Here is a 19,700-nt window from a genome sequence, read left to right as displayed (position 1 = left end):
GCGACCATTTTAAAACCTTCTCAAATGCAGATAAATGAACCACAGAAATATCCACCTACAGAAGGAAGTAATGGTCTTCCAACAGTGTCAAGAACATACTAATTAAACACTGAAACTGCTGTTAAATAGCTCAAGTCAGAGTACAAGCATTAACTTTGAAGACATGGTTTTTGACCTGGTCATCCCAACCCCTCAATTTCTAAGCCTTCAACTTTCTAACTGCAATTATGCCTCCTTCATGCTTTTATACAGACTTCAAAAATCTAGGCTAGTCTTCAGAAATCTGGCTTTCAGAGGTATAGGCATAATTCATTTGGAAACCCGAACATACATTTTTAATATCAATTTAGGGGATTTCTAATGGCTTTCTTAAACAAGCCCCAAGGAAAAGGAAGTCATTAAGTATTAAGTTATTATAACCAAATTAACTCACATTCTAAGAGATCAGCCAAAGTCTTAGTTCGAAGAGTTACAGGTCTTTTTGTCTTGTCATTAGTGATGGCAAACTCTTGCATGCCCAGCTCTTCTGCCACCTTGGCCTGTGTCCTGTTGTTCACCAAAGAACTTCTCAACAGCTGCAAAGGAAAGATGTTCCATTCCATAGTAACAATTACCAATAACAAACTACAAAACCTAGGAGAGCTGGAAAGAAAAAGTTACTTTTATCCGTGAGGTTTCTCACTTCTCTCAGTTTACTGATGCTTTGATTCAGGACATCTCAAGTGATTTATATAGACACACACTCTGTCACTCTTTCTACTGATGATTTTTCTTTCAGTTTCAATTCTTCTCACCAATCTTTACTTATTCTATGGACACAATCTTATTCTACTTTTCCTGCTTGCTTGCTTTTTTGCTTTAAATGGAACAGCATTAAAGAAGTTAAGAGCTACTATAGGACACCTTACTTCTGTATATATGTCATGCATTTAAAATGCTTGTTTGTGAGCTTCCTTGCAATTATGTACCATCTCTTCATGAGTCCTGTACTTTCTTGGCTAATCTGCAGTTTTCTAGTTTAAGTAATACACAGTTGTATACATTTTCCCACATAAAGTGTAAGTAAACAATGTTCTGGGGTCCACAGAACAGCCCCCAGTGTCCACCAAATAATAAATAAGTATGTGATGACTGAAACAAATAAACATTAAAGCAAGATAGTTCAGTGTTTCAGAATGAGCAGATGAGGAAGCTGCTCCATTCCTTTGTCCAGAGAAAAAAATTACACAGATGGACAGTCTGTATGCACTATTTGCTCTGCTAGAAGGCAGCACAGCTGAGCCAATGCATCCCGGACACAGATCTGCCCTAACATGTTCCATATAGGACAATGTCAAGGATGTGTCATGAAAATACTTAACCTTGGGTCCAGACAGATTACTTAAACATAGAGCTCTAGCAAAGACACAGAGCTCCCGCATAGCTTAAAGGAGTATTCTGGAATTTTAGGGAGAATTTCTGAACCTTTGGAGAGGTCAGCGTTTTTCCTGCTTGTTTGCTTTTTTGCTTTAAATGGGACAGCATTAAAGAAGTTACAACTACTACAAGAGGTAGAGTGAGAAGTAAAGAATGTCTCTCTTTTCCACAATTTATGTGCAAGCTAGAGTCGAGATGCTGCACACACATTTTTTCCTTTTTTTTTGTCTTCCATATCACATTTGCTCAGCTTATTAGATACAAGTTATATGCTACCTGGCTCCAGCACGTCAGCTGGGCTTATGAAAAATCAAGATTTATTTGCTGCACTTGATACTTCATCTCTCACAACAGATAAACAAAGAACAGTATGTTCATAATTTGTTTGTCAATGATGTATGAAGCAGATACTCATAACCTGATCTTCGTAAACTAGGCAAACTGCAGACAGTATTATTACCTATCTCCCTAACTTTTCTTTAAACTCATTTACTACTTGTTCCTTTTTCAAAATTCTTTCCTTTTATGTCCTTAAGATAAATAAACTATACTTTCCCCAACGATATCCTAAGTACAGTATCCTAATATGCAACCTATGAGACAGAAGTGCAGTGTCCCAAGACAAAAAATCTGTTTCTTGTAAGGGGAGAAGAAGGATTTCTTTTGTTTTCTTTGCAGACTATCTATTTTGATGGGATCCATAATCATGATTAGTAGTATCATAAAACAAAAGAGCAACATATACACTACTCAGTGAATTAGAGATAGGAAAAAAGTGCCCAGTTATCCTCTTAGCACTGTGGTTATCAATTTGCTCTGTATTAGAATTCACCTCCTCTATAAGTGTGATTGAGCAAGAAACTTAATTCCTCTTAATGATATAGAGAAGACACAGTCTATGTGCAGCAGCTTTTTTAGAGTTAGTCTCTACACTGGTAACAGCCTGCATCACTGCAGATGCTGTGACACATGATATGCTCAACTGGAGCTTGACATCAATTACAAAGCAGTTTTTTCCTAATTCTTCCATCTTCACCCAACATATCACTACTCATGACTGTACCAGAAGAATGTATCCATAACCCAGTACTGTAGAAGCTGTATCTTCCAGCATCCAACAAAATCTCAACTTCTTTTCTGGTACATTATTTGGCTATCTCCAAGTATGTAGATGAGACTATGTTTGCCTTTCTTTTTCTTAAGTATAGTTATTTTACAGACATCTCTCCACAAGCAATCACTCCACACTGGGGAAGCCACTGCATTGCCAGTCAAGTAGAATCCTTGACCAAAATTGCCCTCAACACACCAGACACCATTTAGTTGATGTTGTATTACTACTTCAAATTTAAGTATGTTCCCAGATGACAGGAGAAAGAGCTTAGTGTTTGCTGTTTCTCTTTAGATTCCACTTTATCAGTCTCCTTTCTCAGATGTCTCATTTCATTTGTCATCAAATTTAAAAACATTTTAAAATAATTTTCTTTTTCTCTACACATGAACACATCTCCACAGTTCAAATTTTATTTTAGGCATTGCCTGCTTTTTCATCTTTTTATGTGTTTTCAGCATCCACTCCACTTTAACTTTGCAGTTTTGCCTAAAAACTGAAGTGTGCAACTTGTACTTTCCAACTCATCAATCATTACATTAAGCAACAAAAAGACATTCTCATCATCGTTCTGAGCATTTACACCCATTAACAGCAACATCCCATATCCTTCTGGCCAAATAGCTCTTGCAAGAGTTGTAAGACCACGGATGCCTACATTCTTAAAAGTCATGTAGAAAGCAAAAAACCCCACCAGGCTTTATATCCTGTCTCCTCAATGGTGCAGAAGAATCCATACAAATATAACTGAAACTTAAGAAATGGTGAAAAAAAACTCAAGTAACTTTTAGTCACAGCATGTACTTTTTTTCTCTCTTGTAAATAGCTTTAGCCCAAAAGATTCAAGAATCATATTCTTGATAACACACTGCCTGCTAGAGACTTAGCATTGTCATCCTTTATTGATCTGAGGAAACCCCTCTAAAATTAGGCTACTTCCTAACTTTAACTAGAAAACTTGACTCACATTCCTGATATATGTATTGCTTGCTGATCAAGTAAACTAAGAAAATTTAGTAAGCCCAACAAAATTTGTTACTTTCAAACAAAGACACAACTCTCTAGCTGCAGAGCTAAATGCAACAATCAGGAAAAACCTAGTCATACCACCATGCTGTGTTTAAAGTACTCTAAATTGTTGAAAGGTCCCCAAACTTAGTTGCTCAAAGCCCAGATAAGAGAGGCTAAAAGGCTATAGCAATCAACAGATGACTATAACTATAACAAAATTCAATTCAAAAGCTACCTCAGGAAGTCCAGATTGAAGACAAGAGGAAAACCAGACCAAAATAAATTGTAAAAACTTTTTATCAGGATGTATAACCCTGCCTGTATGCATGTTCAACAGACTAGAAGTCAGGAATAAAAAAAAGTCACATGATACATCTATTTGAATAAATGGTTTAAGACACTCATCTTTAAACAAGAACTAGTCTTAATCTTCAATTTCATTGCTGACATCTTTAAAATTTTTGATCCATTTCACAGACTGAACAGAAGTTATTGCAGTGGGCTCATAAATCACCATTTTCTATTCATTGCAGTGCTCATGACTTAAAATTAACAAAGCCTTATTAAGACCAGTGGTTGCTGAGGCTTCTTTTATTAATCAAACTCAGAACAATTCACTAGCTGTTCTGATAATTTCAGTCTCCATCCCACTCTTGCTCTTATGGAGAATATGATTGATGGCAGCCTCACCGTTAAGTGCCCTTCATGATGATCGGGGAAATGTATGAATAAATACTCTGTGGCTACCAACTGCATTATGGAGTCACCCAGGAATTCCATCCTCTGGTTGTGGCCTCTGAAAAATGAGACATCAATGCAGCAAAATCAATAAGCACTCATGAGGAAAAAACCAAAACCAGCATGCACACACAAATTAAAATGAAGAGTGATTTGAAAGTGAGCCTTGCTCATTTCCAAACACATTTAAGACAATTTTTCAGTGTTAATCAGGTGAGATGAAAACACAGCTCATTACTGTAGTAACACCAACTTACAAAAAGCAAAAAGCAAATCGGGATAGCTACAAATAAATGCAATCATTAGATTACAGATCACAGACTAAATGAAGGAGAAGAGTAGTTAACATCAAATTTGTACTGGAATAAGATCTCTATCTCAACCTTGTTTTAACAAAATGAACTAATGAATGCAATACTTCAACAGAGAAAAATGTCCATTCACAAGAAAGAAAAGGATCGGGGTTTAAACTCATACAAGATCCTGGAAAGGGCAAGCATTGATATGAAGTTTAACAAGGCCAAGTGCCAGATTCTCTGTCTGGGACAGCCCCAGTTGTGTGTATAAAGTGAGGAATGAGACATTGGAGAGCAGCACTGTGGAAAGGGACCTGGGGGTCCTAGTCGAAGGCAAGTTGAACGTGAGTCAGCAGTGCCCTGGCAGCCAGGAGGGCCAAGTGTGTCCTGGGGGCACCAGGCACAGCATGGCCAGCTGGGCAAGGGAGGGGATTGTCTCGCTCTGCTCTGAGCTGGGGCCGCCTCACCTTGAGTGCTGGGGCCCGTGTTGGGTGCCACAATATAAAGACAACATTAAGCTGTTACAGAGTGTCCAAAGGCGAGCAACTGTGACGGTTAAAGGTCTTGAGGGGAAGCCATATGAGGAGCAGCTGAGGTCACTTCATCCAGCCTGGAGGGGACTGAGGGAAGACTTCATTGCAGAGGGGAATGGAGGGGCAGATACCGATCTCTTCACTTTCATGACCAGAGACAGGGCTCAAGGAAACAGCATGGAGCTGAGTCAGGAGAGGTTTAGGTTGGATATCAGGAGGTTTTTCACCCAGAGGGTGGTTTAACACTGTAAAGGCTCCCCCGGGAAGTGGTCACAGTACCAAGCCTGTCTGAGTTCAGAAGTGTATGGACAACACTCTTAGGCACATGGTGTAATTCCTGGGGTGTTCTGTGCAGGACCAGGAGTTGGACTTGATGATCCCGATGGGTCCCTTCCAACCCATCATATTCTATAATACTGTTTGCTTGAAACCAGGGCCTGGCAGCTTTGCAAGCAACAGAACACAAGGGCTGTGCTTGGACCAAAGAGCGTAATTTTACTTCTTTTCTCTGCCCATATGTACCTCCAGGTATGTTTTGCTACGGTCTCAGGAGGGATGTACAAATATCAGTCATGCAAAAAGCTCAAAATAAACACCAGCATAGGTCTCTTAAAATCTTCTACAGTCTTTCCCAAGGTATTTGCTACTGACAACTGTGAGAGGTGGCACACTGAGCCAGGAGGGCTTGTGAACATAGCTGCTCTATTCCAGGAAATAAATGTAACGTAGTTTGGTTACAAACTAGGCAGTCTGGAATATTCTAACAGAAGGCCCAACAGAGCTACATGAGGACTCTTGCTATGTACTCACAGAGTCAGATGGTTAAAGCCTACTGTCCTCAGAGTGAATGCACGTGCTAGAAGTCGAACATGAGTAAAGATTACTCCAATTGCTTCCTCAAACTCTGTAAGCTTTTGAAGAACCGGAGAGGTCTCAATGAGTTGCCTGTCAGTATTGGACTCCTGCAGCTGCAAGAAAAATGAAGCGTAAGTAATGACAAACTCAGACTGCTGCAGAAATTTTCAGAAAGCCTTCTCTAAATCAAGGGCAAAGAATACAATGAACAAGTTTTGTGGATAGCTGAACTGAGAAAACCAAGTTTGCTCTGCCTCTTTAATTACCACTTAAGGAAGATATGAGCTCTGATGTATGCTTTTTTAACAGCTAAGGCATTTAAACACATCACTTGCGTGTTTCTACATGTGGATGCATTGTAGCATAATACAAACTTTCACAAAACATGTACAATTGTATATTTCTGCATTTTCTAACATTATCACATTGTTTGCAACTGAGCAACAGATTCAAAAATTATTAGAATACAGCTGGCAGACTGATAGCATGTCAAGACGAGACAAAACCCAAATCAATTTCTCCCACTTTCCTTAAGTATCAAAACATCAAGAATAAATACTTTAAATATGAAATTCAAAAGGGCACACTAACACAAGAAAATTAAAATGATTTCTTTGGGTCAATATCTTTTCTTATCAGTTTCTTGTCTGATGTCCTTACTGTGATGACACTGTTAAATGCCTTTGTGGAGCTGGGAAATGGCTTAAGCATTTCCTCCTCCACCTATTCTGAGCATCTCTTTGATACAGCCTTAGAGGAAGACTTATCCAGAAGAGGATGCTTAAAAGAAAAGTAAGAATAACCACAGCTTTTTAAACTGGCATTGAGATAATTTTTGGTTTGCTGTCTGCCCCTTTTCTATTAATTGATTACATTCAATTTTTCTGTTTTCTGTACAGAGCGTTCAGTTCACACTTTCATAGAGCTACATACCCTTGCACCAAATTCCAAACCTGTTCAGCTGCATGTGGAGCTGAGACTGCTTTTTGCTTACTCATGCACAGCCCTTTCTATTCACCTACACAGAATTTCTTCTGCTTTTTTAAACTCCACAGTGAGTCACCCTCGCATTCTCACAACCAGAGTGCAATTCTTCAGTCTGCTGTTGTCCCTGCTACCTGAAATAATTTGGTACTGTCAACAAACTGCTCATCCTCTTCCCTAGGCTGTCAATGAGAACAGCCTGTACGTTAGCAAAGATCCCGAGGGAAATCTGCCAGTGATCACCATTCCTTGCAAGATGTGGTCATTTCACTCCTGTTCTCCATTTCTTATGTTTCAGCCATTCCTTTTAATCTGGTAGGGACTGACATTTTTCATTGGAGTTGCTTTTTTTAATTGCTTCTTAAAAAAAAGATAAAAAATTTCAAAGACTTTCCTGACTGTCTTTCCAACAGCCTCCCAGGAAACCCAGCAGACAGTATCATCTGCATTATCACATGCTGTTTTGTCCCCTAAAACCTTCCATACATCAGTGAGGCAGGACATGTCCTTACATGCTGACTTTCTAGAGTCCATATGTATCCAGATGACCACTAATTATTTTTTAGAACCATTTCTACAGACTTGGCTACTGCCAAGTACACCGAAATGAGGCTCTATAATTCTGCTATCTTCCCAGAGCTTTTTTTTATTGATTGGGATCTCATTTGGCATATTGTTACAGTGATTTTTAGTAATTTTTAAAAATGCCATTTTTCAGGCTAGCTGTGCCAAAAGGCCAGCCTGAGATGCCTGCGTTTCACCTACTGTCAAAACCCCCTAGGATAGTTTTAGAATGTGGAAGAAAACAATTTTCATCACACAAGTCAAGGCAGTAATAAGAAATAGTAAGCTTACTACACTGACTGTTGCTAATTTCTAAGCAGAATGCAAGTCTTCTTTGTGAAAGCAGGGATAAAAAGGTTAAAATAAAGTAAGAGCAAAGAAAGAAATTCGAGTAAGAACAATTTTCTTTGGAGCTGCGTGTGCCACCACACAGGACAGCTAGTGCTGAATCTCAACATGTTATCTTCCATTAAGAGTATTTTGAATTTATACTCAGAGGGATGTGGTTGTAAAAAATGTTCATATGCACTGATTTGTTGCTGAAGATTTTGTCTGTGCATTCTCTGCTCTTCTTGCAGCACTCTTGCACACTCCTGCTTGCACTGAAGACAAGGAGCTACAGTGCAGAGAGGCTCTGAGACTTGCTCTATGTCTGCCCAAGAATTCAGTAAGGGAGAATGGACTCAGATATCAATCTCCCAACTTCCAGCCTCATAAACCAACAGCTTGTGAACTTGTATCCTTCAATACATGGAGGACAAGTTAGCCTTCAGACCTTCATAATTTCTCCATACAGAATCTCCATACTGTAACAACCACACTATCATTGCATGGGCACGCACACACAAAATCAAAATCTAATAAAATCTAAACTTTTATGGCATTCAATTAACGTGCCTTCCTACTATTAAGGTTTCAGTCCTAATTTCAGGTTAAGAAAATATGTTCATTGATTGTTTTTGCACCCTTTCTCTCCAACTTAGAGAAGACAAACAAGAAGCTGTCAAAACGTTACCTCTCGTTGGATTTACGGTATAGGCACAGTTATACAACAAACACGAGCAGAGGAAAGGTGAATGATTAATTCTCAGAGAGGCAAAAATTCACTACTTATTTAAAAAAACCAACCAAACAAATCACAAACCAAACACAAAGGAAAACATATATATATTCCTTTGGCTACTCTTTAGCACAATTTCTGAGATGTCATCACAATGGAAACCTATGGAAAAGCATCCCTCAAAATAAAACAGAACTGTGAAATTTATTACAGAAAGGGATACACTTACTTGGAGTGGGTGTAGTGGATAATTAAGCCATACATCCCGCAGGTCCTGCAAACATTGAGAGATGCCTTTAATGCTCAAGGGAGTCATTTAACAAATTCCACAGTACTAAATAAAATGTCATTACTTGAAATACTGAACTATTTCAGATGCTGACTCTGCTTATTGCAAATTCAATAGTGCTGGCAAACTAATTTTTAAAATCATGTATTTGCTGTTCAAACTGCCTGTAGTTCTCCCAATTAGCTTGTGTCAAAGAGGTGGAAAAATCCTTGAACCACATAAAAAGTGGTTAAAGGAAGAAAAAGATTTGTTTAAGCCTCAGGACTAACTTTATTTGCAAGCACTCCTCAGTAGCAAGTTTGACTTCTCCAAAGGACTGAAAAAGAAAAAAAAAACCCACTTATTTTCTTCTATTTCATAAAGGCTTCCTTCACTACAGATACCAAGCAGAAAATAAACAGTGAATTACAATAAGCTTCCAAATACTTTTATTTCTAATAAGCTTTGTCATTTCACAGACTTAAAGGAAGGAAAATAATATGCAATTCATCCTCTCCCCACAGCCACGTGTGCTGTGCCAGTAGTGGGTACCTTTCTTCACCTTTATACAGCACATGTTCTAACTAACAACCATCTAAGATACAGCCTGATTTGCTCTTGCACACTGTAATTGTGCAATTGGGTAAATGCTAAATGGAACACCCTCTTTTTTTTTTTCCACAAATATATGTTTAAAGCTTTTAAATCATCCTCGGACAGGATGATTTAATTGATGAAACAGAATAGTTGCTCAACATGTGCATCATTCCCTCAGAGCCTGACACCTGGATCTGTAGCATCCATTTATGTTTTTAGAGTATTCCACTTTGAATGGAAGCCATCAGGCTTCCCACACCAGCCATCCTTCCCTACCTCAGCCACGCAACCTAAAACACACCTGAGAAAACACCATAATTTTTTTGCCTGGATCAGTACAGCTTGCTGTCCTAATTTAATTTCTAGGAACTGCATAAAACAGTATTTCTGTTCACTTCTAATCCTTAAGTAAAACAATGGACAGAAAAGCACATCAAGTTATTTTTGAGCTGGAAATCCAATCATGTAAGGACATAAATACCTTTTCATTGAAGAGCAAACGTCCAAATAATTGTTTTGCTTCTTCAAGGCTTCCCTCCAGATAAACAGCTCCTACATGAGGGGACCAATATGTCAAAGGTCAATAATGCAATTAGTATGTAGAAAATTACTAAGCATGAGAAAGTCAAAGATCTTGGACTTCTTCGTCTCCAACATTAATTTTTAAAAGCACGCTTTCTGTAGCAACACCTATTTTTTAGAGAAATTTAAAGCATGTTAAAACACCAGCATAAATCAACAGTCATAAAGTGCAAAGAAAAACCTGAAATAATTATATCAGTGATAGGAAATTATACATCCAAAGAGAAAAATTTAAACAAATTAACCTAGATGCAGTATATTTCCAGAAGTACTTTCCAGTAAACAGCTAACTATACAATTGTGCTGGTTTCAGCTGGGATAGAATTAATTTTCTTTGCAGTAACTAGTACAGGGATATGTTTTCCATTTTTGCTGAACACAGGGTTGATAAAACAGAGATGTTTTTGTTATTGCTGAGCAGGGCTCACGCAGAGTCAAGCCCTTTTCTTTTGGTACTGCTACACTGGAGAGGAGACTAAGGGGTGCTTGGGACACTGGGAGGAGACATAGTCAGGACAGGTGACCCAAACTGACCAAAGGGATATTCCAGACTGCATGACATCATGCTCAGTATATAAATTGCAGGGAAGAAGGAGGAAATGGGTATGCTGGGAGTGATGGTGTTTGCCTTCCCAAGTCATCATTACGTGTGACAGGGCCCTGCTTTCCTAGAGATGGCTGAACAGCTGCCTGCCCATGGGAAGCAGTGAAATGATTTCTTGTTTTGCTTTGCTTCTGTGCACAGCTTTCCCTATGAAACTGTTTTTATCTCAACCCATGACTTTTCCAGCTTTTACCCTTCCAATTCTCTCCTCAATCTCACTGGTGGAGGAGTGAGCAAGTGGCTGTGTGCGGCTTGGCTGTTGGCTGGGGATAAACCACAACAACATTTGCAGATAGGGAAATCCATGAAATACATTTCAGTAACTAGCAAACAATTACCATTTATTCTATTATACTTCCAATGAGATTACACTCATATAAATGATGTGTCAGGACTATTGCAAAGCTCAAGGTCTTCCTTTAGCTTCCTTCCTTATTGGTATCACAATAATTTATTGTCTGAACTAGAAAGGGCATCTCTGCTTGTCTCAGTTTCTGAAGATTATGTTTTGTTTTTTTTTTTAAACTTCACACACAGCCTTCACTAGCTCTCTCCACATGTCTATCACTAACAAGCTCTGCAAAACTTGTGTTCACGTATTATATTGTATCCTATATGCTCTGTATCTGCACAGGCACTTCTTATATTTAGTATCAACATTTTGTCCTCTACTACGTTTTACATGAGAATTTCTGAAATTCTCAAACTTGTTATTGTAAGCATAAAACCAAATGGAATACACAGCTGCATCAAGAACACAGAGGAAGGGAGTACATGCTCCCACATTCAGGAAGAACATGATTTGCCTTGTCTTTCCCTTCCACTTTGATTCCTCACTAGGTCAACTTCTTTCTTTGGACATTTCAAAGAAAAGTTTGGGTTTTTATAAGACTAATCTTGAAGAGCAGTATTATGAGAGCACAAAATTTTAAACAATTCCTAGGCAGCCTGCTCATACTTCTGTTTTTTATGTTCATCACAGGGACTTTGTGATGAAGACTTTGTAGAAGAGCCTCAAATAGGAGCTTCAGACCCTACATATACTTTTATAGTCCCATAGCAAGCTCCCAGATTTTAGCTACAGCACTGACAAAATCTCATTGCTCATTTAACTTGCAAACAGCTTTGTATTGGAGGTTAAACAGCAAGCCTGCTCTCTCAGCAAATCTCAATGCTTGCCAAATAGTTCTCATCACTACATCCTAGACAAGCTGAAGCCTATGAACAAAGACACAGATACATATCTAGCATTCCTCTTCTGTTTGCATTTTATTTTTAAATTAAAGATCAAAGCGTTAATGGAAAGCAAAACAGAGTTAAAAAGAAAACTCTTATTCCTTGATAAGAGGAAATGCAATCTGGCCCAAGGCAGAATGCAAAGAACTACTGACATCTAAGCCAACTATGATCTATTTTTCAAAGCAGGACAAAATACTTTAGGAGCTCATGTAGTACATAAAGACCTGCATCAGGGCTAAACCATTCCCACAGCTACTAACTTGTACAGTACATCTTGATGAATACGAAGTCAAACCAGTGAGACTAACTTGCTTTGTGTACTCAAACAAGTAAAGGTTCATAAAAATATGCTATTTAAAATAGAGCTTGTGCAGATGTAACCAATGAGATTTTCACCCTCCTGGCTTGGTAACTGTGGTCAGGCCCTGATTTCCTCTGCAATATAAACCTATAGACCAGTGCAGCCAGTCAAAATCAGCATCTTAGCACCCAACAACAAATTTGATACAACTCTCCTTCACCCTCAGTTAGAGGGTAGCTTTATTACACCAGCCATGGCATATTGCCATGCTTTTTACCTGTAAGAAAAATGCAAAGACTAAAAGGTATTTACTTTGCAAATTCACAGAAGGCTAGCAGGGCACAGAGGAAGTAGTCTGGTGACTCAGCTGGGAGTGAGTGCCTGATGCATTCAGAAGGCAAGCTACAGTTTAAAATTCAGGGCTGAGGTTGCAGGTCTGTTCAAGCACTACTGGAAGCAGTGAGCCTGCTTATCTTCTGCCAGGCCATGGTGACTGAACTGCTCCCCTCAGACAGGGGGCAGGTGTCAGGCCATACTGGCACAGGAGAGGTGGAGTTCTGCAGAAATGGCTCCACCTTCAGTGTGTGGGAGCCAGGATACAGAAGATGAGATTTTCACGGTTTACTACACACTCGTGTTTATACATGTGGCACATGTGCAGGAGAGGGGAAGGGACAAAGATGATGCAAGAAGCTTTACTACTGCCTACTCCTACTAGCACTACTCAACAGGCTCACATCTCCTCCATCACAGACAACACAGCACACAGACACGTATAAAATGTACCTGCCTGCACACACAAATGCAAACACGTTACCTATTAGGGCTTCAAAGCAGTTGGCCATGGCATGGCGGAGATCTGACTCCCTGCAAAGGTCTGGACCATGAGCATAGAGCATAAATCGTTCTAGTTCCAGCTTCTGCAAAATATGTAGAAAGAGTTAAAACTCAAAAACATGGCTTTAGAAGTACAAGAGTACCAGTTTAGTCACTGAAGTTCAATTACACTGCCATCATGTAGCTACTAGGTTTGAAGGAACTATGAAGCTTTTCTCTATAGTTTCAGTTTAGACACAGGCTAAAATTAAACCATTTTCTTTGTTTATCAGAGGCAAACAACTGGAGTGCAATACCATGGAAAAACTAGAATTATCAAACCAAAAGAAGCTAAAGCAGAACAGTGAGGAAAAGGAAGTCCAGTAGACACAATCCATTGAACATCTGGCTTTTTCCTCTAAGACCATCAACAGCTGGTAGCCTCTGGGCACTGCAAGAGAAGGTTCATATTTTAATCTGCAGTGCCACCTAGCTTCCTCCTTCCTTTCAAAAGTGCATAATTAACACTCATCTGCTGCCTGAACTATAGTTCTGCTTGTCAGTCAAAATCTCAGATAGTAAGCCAGATATTTTCTGTAATATATGATAATTCTGCTATAGAAATGCAGGCCAGAGCTCCTAGACTCTCTTTATATATTCGTCTTTTTGACACAAAACCATTATTGGGATTTTTAAAGAAGAGATTTATGCATTTTGTGAGGTTTGTATGAGAACAGGCTCTTCCCAGCTGGGTGTAAGTTCTTACTGATTAATTTCCTGTTAACTTTTAACTTCCTCCTCCTATAGTATATTTAAGAGGTAAAGCTGAAGACTAAGTTGTTTGAGATGCATGGCTTAGACATGTTTCAATTGCCAAAAAGAGTTTTCCATTTTCAATGAATGGAAGCCTATTCACTGCTCCAGAACACTGTGAATTATGACTGATAGTGTTCCATCACACTTTATAATGTGCAGTGGAGTGCTTGCTAGAGTCAACATAAGAGTAGAATATTAATTGTTTTATATAAAATTTCAACTTCTTATACTCATCATTTGCTTCTTAGTTATGAACAGCATTCCACAAGTTCAAGAGACATTGAGAGGCTAAGAATTATATTAAGTGAACTGAATGCAACACAACACTGCAGGGGATGAAACCAGGAACATCTTGTAAGACACATGAAAGGAAAATTGGGACTATACAGATATCTAATATTTACAGCTGCATCTACAGATTTTAAAATATTGCAATAAAAATTTTCAAAAGTTGTCCTTGTACAATGATAAAGGCTGTGAACAGACTTGAAGAGTATATGAGCTTTCTTGATGTAGGTTTAAAAATAGTATCATTAATTCAAATGTCAGGCAATACCATATTTGTAAACAAGGCCCTGATATGAAATGTTTCAATCAATTCATGCTTATCTAAATTAATAAAGAAAGACGTGGAAGAAAATTATTGTGTCCACTGCCTACCCTATGCCTCTCCTGACAGCTGAGCAAAAAGATGATATGTTAAAAATCCTGAAGTTTTTGCCAAAATCCAAAGATCGGATAAGCTTGTCTGGGGCACTGTGTGATTACAGAGAGGAAAGCTTAAAAGTGCAACTTAAAAACCATCAGCAGTACACAGCAGACAGTGTGTGCACATGTGTGGCATAATCAATTGTATCAGTAAGTCTCAGACTGTTTCTTAAAAAAAAAGCTAACAAAATCAAGAATGAATAAGGGAATACCTACCTATTTATGAAAAGACTGAATCAACTTTCTGTATCATAATACCACGCACCAATATCATATATAGAAATATAAAAAGCTCCATCGTTCACAGAACTAAATCAAATAAAATTCTAAGGCATCTTAATTTTTCCCAGGAGATAACACAACTCTTCTCCAAAACCCTGTTTAATATACTGCTAATTACTCTGACAGTCTACAGTGGACCTGAAAATGACTGCATAGGTTATGGAGCAGATGACATTTCCCCCCCACCATATTTTCTACCTCTTGTTGCCATGTTCTCCCTACATATTCTATCAGAAAGTTCTCTTATAAGCAATATGTTTATAAGTTTGATTCTTTTTCTTCACTGAAGTTCTACTGTCAACTTCATTACTTGTGAAAATTAAAGGCAATTATAGGCACACCTTCAACAAAGGCTAAAAACTTATCTTTACGCCTGCAAAAATCACTTTTCCCAAAAGCATGCTTTGGAGAAAACACAAAGTTTTCCTTTTTCTTTAAAATCTACTTTCAAACTGAAAAGGGTTCCCGCATCCCCAATCTTGTACACAAAACACAACAAACAAAGTGATGTTCAAAGCAGGCAGCTCCCTCAAGAAGCAGTCTAGGCACTCATAGTATTCTACCCATGGATGTCAAACACAGAGACACAGAGAGCTGTACCTTAGCCAGCATGGCCAGGTGCTGGTTCTGTACGATGGCAGTGCGGTATGTAGCTAATCCTCCTTCCTCCAGAGTGGGAAACAGGTAGTATAAGTGGACACTGGCAAAACAAAAAGCAAACCAGATTTTGTTAGCATTTGATTAAAGATGAACCACATACACCTGTAGAGAACTGTGCCCTTCCCTCAGACCCTAGTGGGTAATATGGGTCCCTTCCCAAAATGGAACTCAGCTTGAAGTAAGGTAAAGATACAAACATTCAAACAACGCCCAATCTGACCAGATAGCAATGGCAGCACAGCAGGAAGAGTGCTGCTTCTCTGCTGGGCAGCACGTAATGTCTAAATCCCTGCCCCAGCCTCCAGTTCCCTCATCTCAGGTTTCTGTCTAGCAGCAGAGGGTTCAGCACAGCTGACACCTAGAGGATGCTGAGGAATAAAGCACAAGGGAAGCCTCAGCCTTGAGAAACGCCATGCTGTGGGTACGCAGTGCTTTCAGGTGATGCTGCTGCCAACAGGGTATCTATCTGTTTATACATGTTTCTTAAAGTATTTTAACAGATTCTAATGGAAACAAAGAACGGAACTCAACAGCCTGGATTTATCAAATGTGTGAAGTCATTATTCCAAAAACAAGCAAAAAAAAAAAAAAAAAAAAAAAAAAAAAAAAAAAAAGAAGTAAAAGTCACAAGCTTTTAACAACCTTTAATAGTATTTGTCATCATGCTAGCAAGGTACTTCATAAAACAGAAACAAAACAAAACAAGTAATTCACTGATCCCATCAAGATCTGAGTAATGAATAACTGATTTTGGATACTTTCATCTATGACTATCTAATGCATGTCAAAAAAAGTTAACACATAGAGGGTTTTCAACATTCCCCAATTAAGGCACCGTGTGGTACTAATTATTAAAATATTTTTTTAAGCCAGTACACAAGGATAAAAATGCAAGATGCAAGATTATTTAAGGACAAAAACTGCTATAAAACTTAGAAGCAATCCAATCAAGCATCATAATTCACAACAGCAGACATCTGAAGTTGAGAGAGGTAGAAAAAAAAATCAGACTTAAATAGGTGCTTACATGCTCTATTGAACAAAAATGGAGCTCATTTTTTCCTGAATCGAGAAAAAATCTAGCTCAGAAAGTGAACTGATGGTTGATGAACAATGACAATGAAAAATGCAAGACATTTTAATCAGCAAGTCGTCCATCTTCCAGCCTGTACTGTTGTATGAGAGAAAAGGCCATGAGTTTTAAGGGCAATGGAGACCTTTACAGGTTAATAGTTTTTAATATCATGTAGCTAATGGCTAGTAGAGAACAGAGATATAAAGGCAGTTTTGTTGTTCATATAACAAACTGGCTTAAAGAGTAAATTAGCAGTAAACAAGACTACACCTCTATCAAAAACAGTAGAACAAAGCAGGTGAAAATAGAGTATAATCTTTATAGTATGCAACCTGTTTGCCTCTAGTAAGGTAAGGTAGAACAATGGAGGTAACTAATAATATGTCAGTATTGTTCACTGATTTCAGAAGACTCAGACCAGAACTGGAGCAATTTCTGATGAACCATGGGTTTTTTTCATTACTTTTGAATAGATTGCATTTGTGCTTAACTATTTAAGTTGTTATGGAAGCTACAGCCCTAATTACTGGAAATACAAGAACTGCAACACATTCAACATTACCCATAAATGCTTCTCCCTCGCAACTAGACAAAAAGAACCCATGGAAACAAAATAGCATGCTAGGAAAAATATCTTTCCTTTAAAAAAAGGGTATAAAGTTCAACTTGTCTATAGCTGAATAATCTCTAACCCAAATCAATTTAAAATTGCACGCCATGAAACAGAAACTCTAACTTTTTATTTTGTAATCTTTCTTGCTTTATCATGACCACTGGAAGAATTATCAAGAGAGTTGTCTTCAGGTGTGCAGATCTAAATATCAGGCAGGACTGCAAATATACACAGTGAAAGTAGACACTGGAAAGTTCAATAAACACAACACTATAATAATAACATACAAAGGTGAGAACTGTTGAAGAATTCCCCATTTACCTTGTTAAGAACTCCACCACAGCATCTCCCAGAAATTCTAAACGCTCATTGTGGTTAATCCTGAAAAAGGCATTTTAAAATTCACCATAACCTAAGTAACACATACTGGTTATTTACACAACACAATTAAAACAGAAAAAAATCAGAGTTGATTGCTAATCAGTCACAATACTAATTTTTGCAGCCTCCCACACCCTCTCTGGTTTATAATCCTTTCCAAAACAGTAATAACTATGTGAATCATGAAACTCAGGACTGACACCACCACCTTCAAAATTTCCGTATATTCTGTTCTGAGCTATTGTCAGAGCTTCATAAAATAGGAAAAGGAAACAGGAGTGCTGCCTGGCACTGATGTCAGGTTTCTCTGTCCATCAGAGGGCACCAGATGACTGAAACAAACAGCCTGTTCCAAGCCTTGTGCATGACACTAGGGAGCCCTACCTAATTAAAATCAACAACTGCAGGGCAGGATGACCCTGCAGCAGATCGTTGCTATGGCAGAGGGAATAGGAACTTGGATGTTTCATAGAACCTTTAAAGGCCTTGTTTTCTGTAACTTCCACTGAGCTCAAAAGAAAAAATGGCTGTACCAGGAGATGCATCCAAAGATGCCATTAAGTTATTAGAATCTTTTATTTCCTCTGTTTTCTTTTATCACCGCTCCTGATTTACCTTTGTTTTGCAAGAACTTTCATTTCCTTCAAGCTGTCTGCCTGCTTATATTCAATACATACAAATTTCTGCTCTAGACAAAGCAAGTAAGCAGAACCATTTTTGATTTCACACATGATTGTAACAGAATCAAGGCCATTGCCACAAGACTTTTTTTTTTTAATCCAGAAGAGCCTTGTCAAGTGTTTGGCAGCTTTTATTGTAATTTTCACTCCCCCAACAATTACAGAATTAGTGAAATTTCTGAAATAGCAGGCCATTGTTATGGGCTGAAGGAATTCAAGTACCTCTGCTGTAAAAAACAGTAATGTGTGAGCAACTCTGTGTAGCAACATAACTGAATACACACCTCTCTCAGAAATTGGACTTTACATTTTTGTGTTATTTCATAAGAATTAATGTAATTTAGCCTTATGTTATCTTTAGAGGACTCAAACAAGCTTGAAGGGAAAAGGGCATGGTCTAGCTGAAACAGCATTGAGGGAACAGAGCAACAATAATTTATGCAGAATTAAATTTCTCCTACTCCCAAGCTTCTTTCAAAATGATGGCTCTTGAATGGTCCAGCTACAGCACTAGCTAAAATACACACTGCCATCTAGTTCATGCATTTAAGAGATTTCACATGCAACTGTTTCTTGCATTAGCTTTGTGAGCTTTGTGTATTCAATTTCAGCTCAATATGGTGCCTGTGGCTGTAAACCACATCTTAAAATATATTTATACGCACAGAATTCTTAGTGGTCATTTACGGATTATTGCATTAAAACATTAATGGGTTTTGCACCTGTCTTTAAATTGGAACAGTAAATCAGCAAAGCCCATGTTCAGCACCACACTTCTGTTAACAAGGTGCCATGCCAGGAAGGTGCTACTGTGAGAAAACAATAAAATTGGATGAAGAATCCAATTTATAGCACTGATAACAACAACAACAAATCTTATTTTTTATTCTACAAAAAACAAAAATGTAGCCTTTTAGTCCTCCTCATTTCAAGGATCAACAAAAATGATAGAGTTATCTGTTAAAACCTTCCTCAGATGTTTTCTGCAGGCATGACCAAACATTTACTATGTCACTGCTAATGGAAGTTCAACACAACTTCATAATATAGAAGTCAATTCAAAATGACTTTTCACTTCAACTATTTGCCAAAACTGTTGCTGACAGTAAGTTGGTTGTTTCTATTAAATATCTCCCTCTGCAGCAGCTTCCCTACTTGCAAACAACTATTTTTATTACCTGGAAGGAGCTGGATCATCCTGTCCCAAACGGGACATAATATTTATCAGGGTGTTTATCCCTAAAAACATAAACAATGTACTATTAAGTAAACAGCCACTAATTCACTTTGAATAAATGTAGAAAACAATTACTTAAAATGTTACTTTGTAATTGCTGTACACAAGATTATCCTGTTATTTACAGGGCTCACTACATAAAATATAATCCTTACCAATGCTCTCTGCCTAACTGCCCACAGTCCCATTACAATAGTATTGAATTTTTGCATTCAGGGAGCCAGATAAATACCACCTTTGCATGAAAAGGACATTCTAAACATTACATAAGCA

The 19,700-nt window shown here is 38.2% G+C and overlaps 1 protein-coding gene across 1 annotated transcript in view; it reads right to left on the bottom strand.

Moving 5' to 3' along the window:
* Positions 1-19,700, bottom strand: part of DROSHA (drosha ribonuclease III) — a 73,919-nt gene that overhangs the window by 10,036 nt on the left and 44,183 nt on the right. Inside the window, exons 19-27 of the mRNA XM_053951623.1 lie at positions 19,369-19,429; positions 17,451-17,510; positions 15,382-15,481; positions 12,977-13,079; positions 9,915-9,985; positions 8,798-8,842; positions 5,916-6,073; positions 4,229-4,334; positions 434-575 (exon numbers count right to left, since the gene is read on the bottom strand). Coding sequence (XP_053807598.1) covers positions 434-575; positions 4,229-4,334; positions 5,916-6,073; positions 8,798-8,842; positions 9,915-9,985; positions 12,977-13,079; positions 15,382-15,481; positions 17,451-17,510; positions 19,369-19,429 — 846 coding nt within the window. The remainder of the gene's footprint in view (positions 1-433; positions 576-4,228; positions 4,335-5,915; positions 6,074-8,797; positions 8,843-9,914; positions 9,986-12,976; positions 13,080-15,381; positions 15,482-17,450; positions 17,511-19,368; positions 19,430-19,700) is intronic.

The sequence above is a fragment of the Vidua chalybeata genome, chromosome 1 (genome assembly GCF_026979565.1).
Source record: "Vidua chalybeata isolate OUT-0048 chromosome 1, bVidCha1 merged haplotype, whole genome shotgun sequence".
Taxonomy (NCBI): Eukaryota; Metazoa; Chordata; class Aves; order Passeriformes; family Viduidae; genus Vidua; species Vidua chalybeata.
Note: the sequence above shows the minus strand (reverse complement) of the source record. Positions and strands in the feature narration are given on the sequence as shown.